The 15419-nt window shown below is 44.9% G+C and overlaps 1 protein-coding gene across 1 annotated transcript in view; it reads left to right on the top strand.

Moving 5' to 3' along the window:
* Positions 1 to 15419, top strand: part of LOC146007597 (NACHT, LRR and PYD domains-containing protein 3-like) — a 92134-nt gene that overhangs the window by 28839 nt on the left and 47876 nt on the right. The window contains exons 2-3 of the mRNA XM_083146072.1: positions 12076 to 12366; positions 14672 to 14710. Coding sequence (XP_083002198.1) covers positions 12076 to 12366; positions 14672 to 14710 — 330 coding nt within the window. The remainder of the gene's footprint in view (positions 1 to 12075; positions 12367 to 14671; positions 14711 to 15419) is intronic.

The following is a 15419-nucleotide window of genomic DNA, read 5'->3' on the forward strand; positions in this document are numbered from 1 at the left end:
CTCAGACATACACGTTCCAAGGGCCAATTGGAATATAACGGCAGCAAGGTCTCGGTCTTTCCTGACTATTCCCGGGAGGTCCAGAAGGACCGGGCTGGGTTCAATGAGATTAAGCGAAGATTGCGAGAGTGTAACCTGAAGTACTCAATGCTCTTTCCGGCTAAATTGAGGGTGGCTGCCAACGGGGAAACAAATTTTTTTGCAACCCCCGAAGAAGCAGCAAAATGGCTGGACGGTTGGGCACCGGGTACTCGGCAGCTGTCCACTAGCTAGGCAGTTTTGTTTTCTTCTAGTGTAACTGGGGAGCTCACCTCACTATAGTGGCTATAGGGTATTTATCGCTAGCCCCTAGACAACAGGTTTTCTTTTCCTTTTTTTTTTTTCTTCTCTTTTTGAGGGTGGGTGGGTGCGGGGGGAGTTAAGGTATGCCTTCAAGGGGAGGGTATGCAGGGAGGGGGGAGGTTGGGGTTTTTGTGTGTGGTATTTATATTCTTGTATGTTGTCGAGGCAAAGGCTTGGTCAAGGAAAAAAGGTTTTCTCAACAAACAATGTGTATGCTCCAGGGTACTACGGGAGCCGAGGGTCCCACGCGATGGAGGGGTAGTAAATATAAGGAGAGATTATCAGCCCAACAATTCAATGATTAAAATATTGTCATGGAATGTCAGAGGGGCGAACGATAAAGTTAAGCGCTCCCTGATAATGGGCCAACTTCAAAAGCTTAAGGCCGATATTGTGTGTTTAATCGAAACACACTTGGTTGGGGGGAAGTTATTGTCATTAAAAAAGCCCTGGGTTGGAGAAATATTTCATGCTCCGTTTACATCTTCATCGCGGGGGATCTCTGTCCTCGTGAGGAAAACGCTGGCATTTAAGTGTGTGAGGGTACAGTCGGATCCTGGGGGCCGATTTATCTTTCTCGATTGCAAGGTTAATAATGTAGCTATGCTGTTGTTGTTTGTCTATATCCCTCCCCCCTTTTCCTATGAAATCCTTGTTAAAGCGGTGGAGTTTGTAGCAGGATCTCCTCAGTCCTGCATAGTCTGTATGGGCGATTTTAACAATGTCCCAGATCCTTATATAGACAGATGGAGGACTGCTCAAACTACCTCTGCTCTATCCAGGAGTAACACAGGATTCTCTTCCTTTATTCAGGAACTTGGCTGGATAGACGTTTGGAGAGTCCGCAATCCAGATACTAAGCAGTATTCATGTTACTCGGCATCGTATTCGACCTTCTCAAGGATAGATCTCGCCTTGGTGTCCAAGAATTTTATAACCCAGATTGAGGGGGTCGAATACAAGGCTAGAGGGGTCTCAGACCATGCTCCGTTAATCTTATCTATTAGCGATAATCATGACGTGGGACAGAGGTTTTGGAAATTGGACGCTAGTTGGTTGGACCGCCTGGGAGTAGAGGGAACATTAGGTGCCCAATGGGAGGAGTTTTGGGAACTAAACCGAGGTACGTCTTCACCAGATCTAGTGTGGGATGCTTTTAAAGCCTATGTTAGGGGTACCTTAAAAAAACGTGTGGCCGAGATAAAAAAAGCTAGCAGGGCGAAAAGTCAAAAACTAGAAGAGAGAACCATAGAACAGGAGGCTAGGTATTTGGCAACTAGGAGGGACTCTCATAGACAAGAGTGGTTGGCGACTCAAGGGGAATGGATGGAGTGCTTAAAGGAGGATAATATTCGCTCTATGTCTTACCGGGAGCGTAGATTTTTTCAGCATTCTGACCGCCCGGGTAGATATTTGGCGCTCTTGGCCAAAGCGGAAAGTCCACCTAACACCATTAATTGTATTAAAAAAGACGATGGCACCAGAGTGGACACTACGGCCCAGATTGGGCTTGAAATTATGAGTTATTATAGTAAACTTTATACCTCCAAATTGGAACGTTCACTCTCTGAAATAGAAAATTACCTATCCAAAATCGATCTTCCCTCCCTTAATCAGGTAGAGTCGGCAGAACTCGACGCCCCAATAAGCATAGAGGAAATCAAGGCGGCAGTCAGTAATCTCCCGATAGGCAAAGCCTCCGGGACTGATGGACTACCTGCGGAACTATATAAAAAGTTTTCGGAGGTCATCGCCCCCCTATTCTGGGAAACACTGACATCTTGTTTTACTAGTGGTATTCTCCCACCATCTATGTTAGAGGCAAAGATCATTATTATATTAAAGCAAGGGAAAGATCCATTGTCCTTAGATTCTTATAGACCGATATCGCTAATACCAATAGAAGCAAAGATTCTGGCTAAAATCTTAGCTGCTAGGCTGAACAGATATATTTTAAAAATAATTCATCCCGCACAAACTGGATTTATGCCAGGAAAATCCACTAACCTTAACTTACATAAATTGTATTGCCATTTACAGAATACACAAAATGCCGGTGAAACTTCAGCTATAATTTCGCTCGATGCCTCTAAGGCGTTTGACGCGTTAGAATGGCCATATCTCTGGTCCGTACTTCGGGCCGTTGGTATAGGCCCTAGCTTCATTAAATGGCTGCAAATGTTATATTCTGCCCCCACAGCCCGAGCATCAGTGAATGGGTGGACCTCTCCGGCCTTCACCCTTGCCAGGGGGACTAGGCAGGGTTGTCCTCTGTCCCCTGTCCTCTTCGCCCTGGCAGTGGAACCGCTATCCTGTATTTTTAGGAAGCACTCAAATATCAAAGGCTTTAGGGCTGGTGAAGATAGCGATATTGTTTCACTTTTTGCAGACGATATATTAATTTACTTGGCTGATTATAAGTCCGACCTACCAGTGGTACTCAAGACTTTGGGGGAATTTGGTAGCCACTCTGGGATTAAGATAAATTGGGAGAAATCTCATGCACTCCATGTTGATGTTCCAGGTTCCCTTGCGGCCCCCCATCCACTCCCTTTGAAATGGGTCCCTACTTTCAAATATCTAGGAATTTGGATCTCCAAAGACCCCAGTGCGTTTATCCCCCTGAATATACTCCCAATAATAGATCAGTTAATAAAAAAATGTAGGGTCTGGAATCGTTTGCCGCTTACTGTAACGGGCAGGGTGAACTTAATAAAAATGGTTATTCTCCCTAAATTTTTGTATGTTCTCCAACAGGTCCCAGTTTATCTTCCCAAAGCGATCTTTAGAAGAATTAATGGTATCATGTCATCATTTATTTGGCATAACTCCAGACCTAAATTGCAAATGCAAATCTTAATGCAAGACAAGCAAGAGGGGGGCTTGGCGCTACCGGATTTTAGGAGGTATTATATCGCGGCTCAATTAATTCAACTGAGGCCTTGGCTAAGCCCACATCCAAACGCGGACCAGTTAGCGACCCTGGTACATTCATCCTCCCCAGGAACTAGTCCCCTGTCGAAACTCCTTGGGGGGCATACTCGAGCAGGAGACCCACCCATTATAGTCCAAGCCATAAAGGTGTGGAGAGAGGCCAATTCACTGCTTGGATCTATGGAGTTGGATCCGGAATATCCTATAGGGGAATTAGGCGATAGGGGAGCGATGGCGACCTTGCAATTAAAGGCCACCTGGGGGGCGTACCTGATACAGTCAGTGGGTCAGCTATATAAAGATGGTTGCTTGAAGTCCTTTGTGCAGCTTAGAGAGGAGTTTGGGGTCCCGCAAACATTTTTCTTCCGCTATTTGCAATTACGAAGTCTTCTAAATAAGTTCCTCCCCTCCTCCCCCCTGTGCCTGGTGGAATCCCCGCTAAAAAAATTATTGAAAAAAGACTCTAAATATAGCTCTGTGGCCATACTTTATAAGCTTCTTAACAAGGCTCGTCTATGCACAAATATGTTGCATCTAAGAGGAAATTGGGAAAGCGAGGTAGGCCCCCTAAGCGATAAGGAATGGCAAATAGCCACGTCATCAGTATCGCTATCCACCAACTCTATTCGAGTACAGCAGGTCCAATTGTTTGTCTTACACAGAGCATATCTTTCCACGAATCGAATTGTCAAATTTAGACCTGATGCTTCATTGATGTGCCCGAAATGCAGATCATTACCTGGTTCTTTTCTACATTTATTATGGGAGTGCCAGGAAGTGGCAGCGTTTTGGAGGCAAGTAATGGATATTATGGTGGAGACAGGGATCCCTAGAGAAGCTTTATCCCTGAAAAGCTGTATCCTGAATATTGTAGATGAAGTAGGGATATCTGGTAGTGAAAAAAAATATCTTATAAATCTTGTGGCTATAGCCAAAATGATCATCGCAAGAACATGGTTGGCAGCAAAAAGCCCTGAAATTAACAGCTGGATTGGCCTGGTTAATTATATTTGCACCCAAGAGAAATATTTGCACCTAAGTAGGAATACACTAGGGAAATTTAATGTAGTATGGGATAGATGGAGATCTTCCAGATATTGGCACTATTGAAATACGTAAATTCTTTATTGTTCTTTAATTATGATTGTATTTTTTGGGGTTCCTGCCCCTCTTATGGTTGTTGTGTTTATTCATTGGTTTCTTTCCCCCTGCACCACGTGTCTATTTCCTTTCTACCCCATTTGGTGAGATATAGTAGTGTAAAAACCTAAGTATATCTATATTCGAATATATCCAGATTGTGTTTGTATAGTATTACATTATCGATAACACTGCGTAATTTTTTTGATCATTGTTTGTTTATATGTTTATTTTCACTCTGAGTATCTGTAAAATTGTATAACCAGGCCATAGGACTACTCGACAATCCAGCTCCCCCCGATCATGTAAGTGGAAAGCTAAGGATCAGCCTCCACCCCATAGTACCTATCTGGCCGCCACGTTCCACTATGAACTTAAAGCATATCTTGTAAAGATCACCCCCAATGCGGGTCCCTGTCGGCGACCTAATTTCGCCCCATGGAGTCTACCTGTATTTAATCCAACAGGTTTGTTGAGTATTCAGTATGGAATCTGTTTGACCAAGCTTGACCAAGCCCGACCCTGCCTTTTTTACGAAATTAAGACTGTACCACAGATGTTTTTGTATCTTTGTTATTCTTTGTTTGTCATGTTCTTTAGCGCTTATGTGTTTTTTTTTTCTTTTTCTCTTTTATATTGAAAATGAAATAAAGATTATATGTAAAAAAAAAACAAAAAAAACAATAGAGTAATGTCAGCATAACCCGTTTATGAACGGTTTGTTCAGAAAAATTGACATACTGTATAAGGATTTACATCCAAGCTTCCAATAACTGAAAGGAACTAAGGAGCTTCCAATAACAGAGAAATAACTAAAAAATCTCCTGAAATACCACAACAAATTGAGAAGACATATCCAGTCTATATCACTATAAAGACTTTTCCAGATTATTACAAAATAATTGGCACACCCCTGATGAAGTCTCTTGATGAGACGAAAAGCGTTGGGTTTTTGATATCATCCATAATTAAAGGATAACACTACTAAAGACAAGAATTAACTAAGAAAAGTTTGTTTTACTGTTTTTATGCTTGTATTAATAAATGTTTTATACATGAATGAAAATTCCTATTGTGTACAAATTGGTTAAATAAGGATTGAGGAAAGACAGGAATTATTCCAATTTAAAAATATTCAAGGGTGCCATAAAACACTATTGTGACGAGATATATATATATATTTGGTAATCAAGCACTTTGTTGAAGCTTTTGAGGGCTTGGTTATTCGTAATAGGATCAAAAGTAGAAGACTTCTTGATAGGTAGAATTTTTTCTGCCGACACCTGTGGTGTCGATGGTACTGTCGACTTTTTGTCAAAATGTTCTCTCAATCTGAGTTTCCTGTTGAATTTAAAAGAGTCTATGGGTGACATTCTATGGATTGAGATAAATGCGCATGTTTTTATATCGCACCACATCGCACTTTTGAAAATCGCAAGATTGGCCCGTTTTTCGCATATTTAATGAGATGCGAAAAACGGGCCAAATAGTGCGAATAGGTGCGAGTTGGTGCGATTTCTTTAGTCCTGAAAATGTGCGATTTTCATGTCTGAAAATCGCACGTTTGCAGGAAATCGCATTTTAAAATAAAAAAAAACCAGCGCGGGGTCCCCCGCCAGAGCATAACCAGCCCCGGGCTCATTGAGCCGGTGCTGGTGACATAAAATCAGGGTCCCCGACAAATAGGGGTCCCCTTGATTAAATGAAACCAGCACCAAACTCAAGGTCCGGCGCTGGTTCCCGAAATACGGGGGACAAAATGACTAGGGGTCCCCCGTATTTTAAGAACCAGCACCAGACCCAACCAGCCAGCAGGGTAATGCCACAGCCGGGGGACACTTATTATATAAGGTCCCGCGGCCAAAGCATTATCCCCCTGGCTGGTCAGCATGGGCAGGGGTCCTGGGGAAGTGGGGACCCCCCCAATGAAGGGGTCCCCCCCCTCCAGGACTTACCAGCCCATGCTGAAAGTCCGGGGCTGTCCCCGATGCCCCTGGGCGGTGGGCATCGGGCTGATGTAAAGTGTAAAAATAGAATAAAAACTGTTGTTTTCTACTGTAGAACTATGAGTCCCAGCAAGCCTACCCCGCATGCTGGGACTTGGAGAACCACAAGTCCCAGCATGCGGGGCATTAAAGGGCCCGCTGGCACTTGTAGTTCTACAGTACAAAAAATAGTTAAATAAAATACACTGACACCCTGAAAAATAAAAGTTTAATACACACATAACACACACACTGATACTTACCTACCTTGAGCCCATAGGTCGGTCCCTGGATCCTGGGTCCGGGGCTCCTGGAAAGAAGAGTCCGGTTCCGGGGCCTTGGTCCTGGTTCCGGGGCTGGTTCGGGGTCCTGGGCTCCAGGGCTGATGTTTCCGGGGTCCAGGATCCGAAGAAGTCCAAAAAAGTCGGCTCCTGATTGGCCGCTAGGCGGCCAATAGAATCATTCGGAGGAAAGGCGCGGAAGATGAACATCTCTGCGCCTCTCCAGTCCGTGAGCGGGTACCAGCCGGGAGCAGCGCGTCTGCCGGAGAAGATGCCGAGGTCGTCGCCAGGGACCAGGTGAGTAGGATTTCCTTCCTTAGGAACCCCTTTTGGACTTCTTCGGATCCTGGACCCCGGAAACATCAGCCCTGGAGCCCAGGACCCCGGACCAGCCCCGGAACCAGGACCAAGGCCCCAGAACCGGACTCTTCTGTCCAGGAGCCCCGGACCCAGGATCCAGGGACCGACGTACGGGCTCAAGGTAGGTTAGTATCAGTGTGTGTGTTATGTGTGTATTAAACTTTTATTTTTCAGGGTGTCAGTGTGTTTTATTTAACTATTTTTTGTACTGTAGAACTACAAGTGCCAGCGGGCCCTTTAATGCCCCGCATGCTGGGACTTGTGGTTCTCCAAGTCCCAGCATGCGGGGTAGGCTTGCTGGGACTCATAGTTCTACAGTAGAAAACAATAGTTTTTATTCTATTTTTTACACTTTACATCAGCCCGATGCCCACCGCCCAGGGGCATCGGGGACAGCCCCGGACTTTCAGCATGGGCTGGTAAGTCCTGGAGGGGGGGGACCCCTTCATTGGGGGGGTCCCCACTTCCCCAGGACCCCTGCCCATGCTGACCAACCAGGGGGATAATGCTTTGGCCGCGGGACCTTTTATAATAAGTTGTCCCCCGGCTGTGGCATTACTCTGCTGGCTGGTTGGGTCTGGTGCTGGTTCTTAAAATACGGGGGACCCCTAGTAATTTTGTCCCCCGTATTTCGGGAACCAGCGCCGGACCTTGAGCCTGGTGCTGGTTTCATTAAATCAAGGGGACCCCTATTTGTCGGGGACCCTGATTTTATGTCACCAGCACCGGCTCAATGAGCCCGGGGCTGGTTATGCTCTGGCGGGGGACCCCGCACTGGTTTTTATTTTATTTTAACTGTTTAAACTTTTTTTTTCACCAGAACCCTGCACAGATCATTGCGATCTGTGCAGGGTTCTGGCTAATTCGCCCATCAGAACCTGGTCTGATTTTTGGGCGAATTATAGACACACTTTATACAAATCGCATACCATTTAATATGCGATTTGTATACTTTTTCATGTGAAAACATCTGGATGCGATGTGCTGCGAAAAGCAGCCATCGCATTTCCAGTGTGTCCAACTTGTTGGCCAAAATCGCACTTTTTTCACATTTTCGCACCTCATTAAATATGCGAAAATGGAAAAAAATGCGATTTCTGCCGTTTTTGAGAAAAAAATCGCAAAAGTCTGATTATCTCATCCCATAGAATGTCACCCTATATGTCATTGAAAATCATCGTATCCCTTTGAGGGCACGAAGTTTAACCCTTTACTCAGCACAGTCATCTCAACGTCAGAGAGTTCACGATCAGATAGATTGAGAACTATGTTGCTTTGGTTTTTCTCTTTTCTTTGTTCTTGTTGATCCGAAGTCATTGGCCCCCTCTTCTGATTGGTTTGCTTTCCTGGCGCCTCGCGCTGGGGTATTTAACCCTAAAGGGGGTTTATTTTCTTTGGAGGTGTCTTCGGACGCACTAGGTGTTGAAAAGCCCCCACTTGAGGTGTCGGTATCACCCCAGGCTTTACGATTTCTCCAATTCTTTCTTTCCTTACGGAAGGGACCTGTAGGGGTATTATGCACCCACGTATAGACGTTATTGTCTGTTTAGTCCCTCTTGGACACTTTCCAGCTTGTTACGCTTGAATTTTACAAGCTCACGTTGATAGCTGTCGACTTGTACTGATAATTTCTCAAGCCAATCAGTCTGACTATCCTCTTTGATTGAATTCAAATGTACAGCTTCAAATTGGGTAATTTTCTCTTTAATGGTAACTAATTCTCTTGTAGCCTCTGGTATCACCAAAAGGATTAAATTCAGGCTGCATTTGTTCAGTATGGCTACCCACTTACGGCAGAACTCCGGGTTGTTCTTGCCGATAGTGGGTGCATTCCTGTTCCGGAATCCTCTCGGAATTAAACCCCCCTTGTTTTAATCCGAGAGGGTAACCCCGTGCAGGTAATAATCAATTTCCTTTTTTCTAAGTCTCAATAGTTTGAGATATAGTTGCTCATTAGTTTCTTGACCACCTGTTTGGGAAAGATTTTTCTTGAATCTAATTGATTCTGCATCCAAGTTTCTCCCACTGGTAACGTCACACTTTGTATCCAGTGTGATCTTGCATACTTAGGATGCTGCGATCTGTTATGCTGTCGGCAGGGTGACATACTGGAGTAGAGGTGTAAGCTGAGTAGCAGGGTTGCTCAGTCATGTAATGACACACAGTGCAGGACAAAACTGCTCTTGTGTCAGTACCAATAATATGTCCACAAAGACCGGCACTCCTATGTTCCTCCTCAAGGATAAGGGCCCAGGTGCACTGATCTCCAGGATAACCAAACTCTGGCAATGTAGTTGTAGATACACAGGCACTCGCGGGTCTTGAAAAGATAAATAACTGACATGGAGATCAAGAATACTTTAAGCAACGTTTCGAGCTTTATTAGCTCATCCTCAGGCTCAAGGGTGCAAACATACAAAACAAACTTAAATACCTTACCCCCACCGTGTCAGGATTGCAACGGCTATCGTCCGCCCATCCCTGCATCCTTCCCCGATGGTTCGGTCCCTTCCCAATGACGTCATGATGCACACCAGTTCAGCAGCCTCAGCCGGCCGGACGGTTGCTGGGCAACCCCCTATAACAAGAAAAGTGCACAACATATTTGTTATGTTTCATGTCTGCATATTCTTAATCTATGTTGTGCACTTTTCTTGTTATAGAGGGTTATAGTTCAAATTGCACTGTCTTATGGACTTCATTATTTACCTGCTACATTGCCCTTGCGGGCTGACCTACGTGGGCCTTACCAGCTGTACCTTTCGTGAAAGGATGGCCAACCATAGGAGCGCCATCAACAAGGCAAGTTCTGACAAACCAGTGGCACAACACTGTGTGGCATACAAGCACCAAGTGGCCTCCATAAAATGCCGGATTATCGATTGGGTGCCATCCCTACCTAGGGGAGGTGACAGGACTCTAATCCTTAAAAAACGTGAGGCCAAGTAGATCCACCAACTCAATATGGTGGCACCATTTGACCTCAATGAGCATAATCCCTTAAATATTTTTTTACACTAGACCGGTGGCAGTCCTTATACCCACGATACTGTGCTTGTGGACTTGAGCTTTTTCACAGATTTTCTCATCAGATGACGGTTTGTTGTATCAGCTGACAGACAGTAATGTCAGTTATCAGTCTATTACCTTTTTTTTACAGTGGTGCTCTGGACTGTGACACTCGCTTGACAAACCTATTTTTTATTTTTTATAATATTAGTCATAGTATTGTACTTATATTTACATATGCTGTTATTTGTGTGATTTTTTGTGCAACATCTAGATTTTGTGTTTTCATTGTATTCGTGTGCAAAATGATGCTTCGTGTGACACCCGGCTAAAGGGAACTCATTAGCATACATTCTCTATCTGGTTCGCCCCCTCATACACAGTACAACATCAGCGGGCATCAATTGTAATATTCAAGCGGAACCACTCATGTGGGTATCTGTTCCCGCATGCCTCTATTTCCTCTATGTGGTCCGGCGGCATCAGCGGTCACTTCCGCTTCAGGTGTTCCAGTCAATGCCGGTGTTCAGCATTTAAGGGATGCCTGCAGGTTGGTGGTGCGGTGCTCCAGACCTGTTTGCATAAATACAGGAATTGCCGAGTTGTTTGGTCATTTATATTTCAGCAAATTTGTGTTTCTGTGTTGCACACGTTATTCCGGAAGTGATTTGCGTGTCAGTGACACACGGAAGTGACTCACATGCTTAAGTTTTGAAGCCCTTTTCGGGTTTCACACCAGGTATAAATAGCACTAGACCAACAGTAGCTCCTTGCTGTAGGAACCTACAAATGTAAAAAAAAATATGAAAAACTATTTTTATTTTATTGTTTTACCACAATCATAATTTCAATACATTGGTGGTGGCAAAAAATATAAGCGTGCTCTATCTTTAAAATATTTGTCACCCTTTGCCCACCGATAACATGGAGGTCCTATAGAGCTGCGGCTACTGCATTTAGCGCGAACTTGAGTCTTATTATCTTATTATATATATATATATATATATATATATATATATATATATATATATATATATATATATATATATATATGGAAAGACAAGGGCAGGTGATGGATGTACGGCGCTAATTAAAAGGTTCCACACTAGCTGAAAGGGCTAAACAGGGTCCACACTGTAGCTTGCAGCACTAAGTCCAATATATGGACTGCAGCCTCCTCCAAAGACTCCCGGAACTCATGAGAGGAAAGAGCATCTGTTAGAAAAAAGAACAGGAGGGGCGCTCCATAGTGCATAAAAGATGATATTTATTTAGAGCTAAAAAACAGTATGAGCAACAAAGTACCCGTACCAAGTCAATCAACACTGTGGGCTGGGTACCACAAGGTATGTTCAATTTTGAAAGCCAGGCAAAACTCCTAGCACCACGCCAGGGCACCGCCGGAGACCACGAACCCCCACTGGAATCACCATGGATGAAGGCACCGTGTCAGGAAACCGAACGGGAACAGCAGTTGGAGAGTAAGCCGGGCAGCAGTACGGAGCCGACGTCACAGGACGTTGCTGTGTTAACAATTTTTGACGATCACCTCCCCTACTAAGGGGGGGAATATGGTCAATAATTTTGCATCTGAGGCTTGCGAGTGTGTGGCCATGCTGTTTAAATGTCTAGCGACCGGTTGGTTGACACTTGACATGGCCATACGTTCTCTAAGACTCCATAATATTTGCCGCATGGGCATATGATTATATAGATAATGTAAGACATCCTACAGTTTAAAACGTGTTTAATTTTAAAACATTGGCCCGTTTGTGGATGTTTAAAATCATGTCCTCCTGGTTCCATATAGCTGGAAGTTTTGCAGGAAGGGCACTTATAGCAGCCTTGTTTCTTGGATTGGAAATTGAACAATGTGGACGGAGGTTTTTTTTTCTATATCAGTTTTAACTAATAAGTCTCGTAAATTCTTGCCCCTTTTAAAGCTGGGCATGATAGTTTTTTTTAAGCAGGGCAGCCGATGGTCACCTGTCACAATCAGCCTCCGTGTTCTCTGTACTTTGCAGGGGCTCAGTGCCAGAGGAACAGGACACTTGGGGACATTCTGTACGATGCTCTGGCAGATCTGACACATGATGACTACAAACGGTTTAAGAACAGGTTGTCCGATTTCTGCTATGATGACCAAAGTCCCATCCCACGTGGGCGCCTGGAAAAGGCAGATTATGTTAGCACACAAAACCTTCTCATAGATACTTATGGAGAGGAAGCAGCGGTGGATGTGACCATAGAGGTCCTCAGGCTGATCAGTCTTATGGGACCAGCTGTGGATCTTCAGCACAAAGTGACACAACATGGTGAGTTCTGTTTGGTTATTTGTCCCATGTACAGTAGCTTATCAGTAATTGTTTATGTTCTGTAGGAGCCAGATGACCTGTATAATCACTGGTTGAGGTGACAATGGTACAAGCTATCAGAACCTGACCCTGTGTACAGCACAATGTAATTCTGTCTGTGTACAGATCTTACAGCCTATAATGTACAGCTCGCACACCGCAACCTGCACATGCCCCTTAGTACAGGCGATTCTGATTTACATGGTTATTAGTCATATCCCCACTTATGGCTGACTGAGAATAGCTGGGCACATACATGTAATGTAACAGCTCTGCAGGTGTATAGACGTAACTGTGACCTATTCAGAGTGGTCACATCCTGGGATCCAGCAGACTTTGTAGGGGTAAATACACACTGAAAATGACATTGGCTGCTGAAACCAGTGAATGCTACTGATTCTGTTATATAGATGTGGCCAAATCTAAATATAGGCAGAGGTACACATTTGTTTTCTGGCCATGGAAAGAGGCTACAAATGCTCTAATGTAGGGTACACGCCAGTACGATTTGGCCTCAGCGATTGTATGTAAATTGGGCATGTTTTGGGCCATTTCAGATTCGATTCCGAACCGATGCGCAACCCTTCGGGACGTTTGGTCACTTGACAGATCCTACCTGCTGCAGGTAGGATCTGGAAATGACCATTCAGCTGTTTACAGTGTCACGGCTGAAGGGCTGGATGGAGTCGTGTGGTGCACAGGAACTGGAGACGGACCAGGAGGAGTAGGATTGAAACGTGCCGGTTTAATAACGGATTTCATAAATGATAAACTTCACTCAAATACTTCTTTAAGTGACAGTTGGATAACTTAAATAGAGTCCAGCACAATACTAACAACGGGCAGGTAAATCTGGAAACGTATACTTGATGAGCCAGAGTACATAGAGGAAGATCCGGAAAGAGGTTGATTTGATGATAGAAGAAATGGATCCGGAGGACTGAAAGATGATGGAATGACTGAGTTGAATGAAGGAGGACAGCGGAAAGCTGAGCAGGGTAATTCTGGGACACAAGCAGGAACAAGCACTAGGTAGGACTTGCAGCATTGGTGTCAGGAGAAAACTTCCTTGTAGAAAGATGCAGGGAGCAAGGCACCAGAGTCAGGAGAGAAAGAGCCAGGATCCGGGAATCAGCTAGGAGTTGTGAATGACTCCAAAGACTCATTGCACTGACACTGATCAGCCTAGGCAGATCCCCTATATCCCCAGGGGGCGGCTGCCATTGGCTGTCAGCGCAGGAAGAGGAGGGAACCTCCACTCTGGGCCAATCTGTCTCCTGCCCTTAACCAAGATGGCGACGCCGGCCTCCCGGCGCCGCTATCTGCAAGGACGCCGCTACCCGACGCTCCCCTGCTGCCATCCCCACCTGGAGCTGCTGCTACCCGCACACCGCAGACCGAGACCTGCACACGCTAGCGGGCGCGGACGGGTGAGTACTGTACCCGCCGCGCTCCGTCGCGGCTACGTGTGACATACAGGTTGAGATCAGATCGTATTCAGATCGTGTGCAGGTCATGAGCCAATCGTACAATCATCTTACAATCTCATGTCCTCCAACAGATCGTGAGCCGATCGTACAATCATCTTACAATCTGCTAATGACCTACATCATTCTGGTGTGTACCCAGCATAAGTCAGGCCTTCAGTGGTGAATAATGGGATTCTGATAAACTGGGTGGTAATTAGTGTTGTTGTCAGTGGCGTAACTATTAATTTAGCGCCCCCTGCCGCAAATGTTGGCAGCGCCCCCCCCCCCCCCCCCCCCCAGTGGGGTTAACAACACAAACCCCCCGTGCGGCCGTTACCTCCTGCCGCATCCGTCTGCGGGTCCCGGCTCTCCCGGCTACTGGTGCTAATGAAAAGTGAAACTGCCGCCTCCTCTAGCATCCTCAAAAACTGTCTGCAGTATGGGGGCAGCCATTTTTCGAGTGTCACTTTTTTTTATTAACAGCAGTAGCCGGGAGAGCCGGGACCCAGCGCAGACGCAAGCGCCGGCAGCAGGGGCAGATGGCAGTGGGTAATGGGGCTATAGTTACGCCACTGGTTGTTGTTACCACTTACATATTAATAAGGGACAATTATACTGTAGCTGTAATAAGGATATTATGAGTCATCTCTGTGCTGTATATAACCACCTGCTGCCTTGTCTTTGTTATCAGGACCATGAGATCCTCAGGAAATCCTAATGTAGTATCTGTATTACTTACACTCGGTCATATGTGACTAATGTAATGATTATATCCCCTTTTGCTCTTATCTTTACAGATAAATCCCAGATGATGTCTTCCAATGAGACACTTGAAGGTTGGTACCAAGGGCGTAACTACCATAGGTGCAAGGGGTGCAGCTGCTATGGGGCCCAGAGCTGCAGGGGGCCCATCTCTGCTGTTAAAGTACTGTAATATGTGTTACATATATTTATCACCATCAGTTGCTAAGTAGGGGGCCCTTACAAACTTTTGCTATGGGGTCTATGGATATCTAGCTACGCCCCTGGTTGGACCGATTTTCTCTTTGAATAATATAAAATGAAGACAAAATGTATGTATGGGTGACATTTAATATGATGCAATTTTAAGAAGTTTCCAAAATCGCACCTTATCGCATTTTTTTTTAATTGCTTTTTTTGCATGAATTCTGCTATTTAATGAGATGTGCAAAAAAGTGCGATATGTGATTTTTAGTCATGAAAACCTTTGATTTTTAGTCATGAAAATGTGCGCATTTTCGGACATGTGCAATTTTATATTAAAAAAAAGTGGAAAAAAACAATGGAGTGGGGTCCCCTCTTCTGAGCATAACCAGCCCGGGGCTCAAAGAGCCGGTCCTGGTTTCATAAAATCACGGAGCAAAACCAACTAGAGGTCCCCCGCATTTTATAAACCAGCAATAGGCTCAAGGGCCATTCCTAGTTCCCAAAATACAGGGGACAAAATGAGTAGGAGTCCCCCATATTTCAAGAACCAGCACCAAGCCCAACCAGCCAGCAGGGCAATGCCAAAGCTGGGGAGAA

This window comes from Crinia signifera, chromosome 6, assembly GCF_055691185.1.
Source record: "Crinia signifera chromosome 6, ASM5569118v1, whole genome shotgun sequence".
Classification (NCBI taxonomy): Eukaryota; Metazoa; Chordata; class Amphibia; order Anura; family Myobatrachidae; genus Crinia; species Crinia signifera.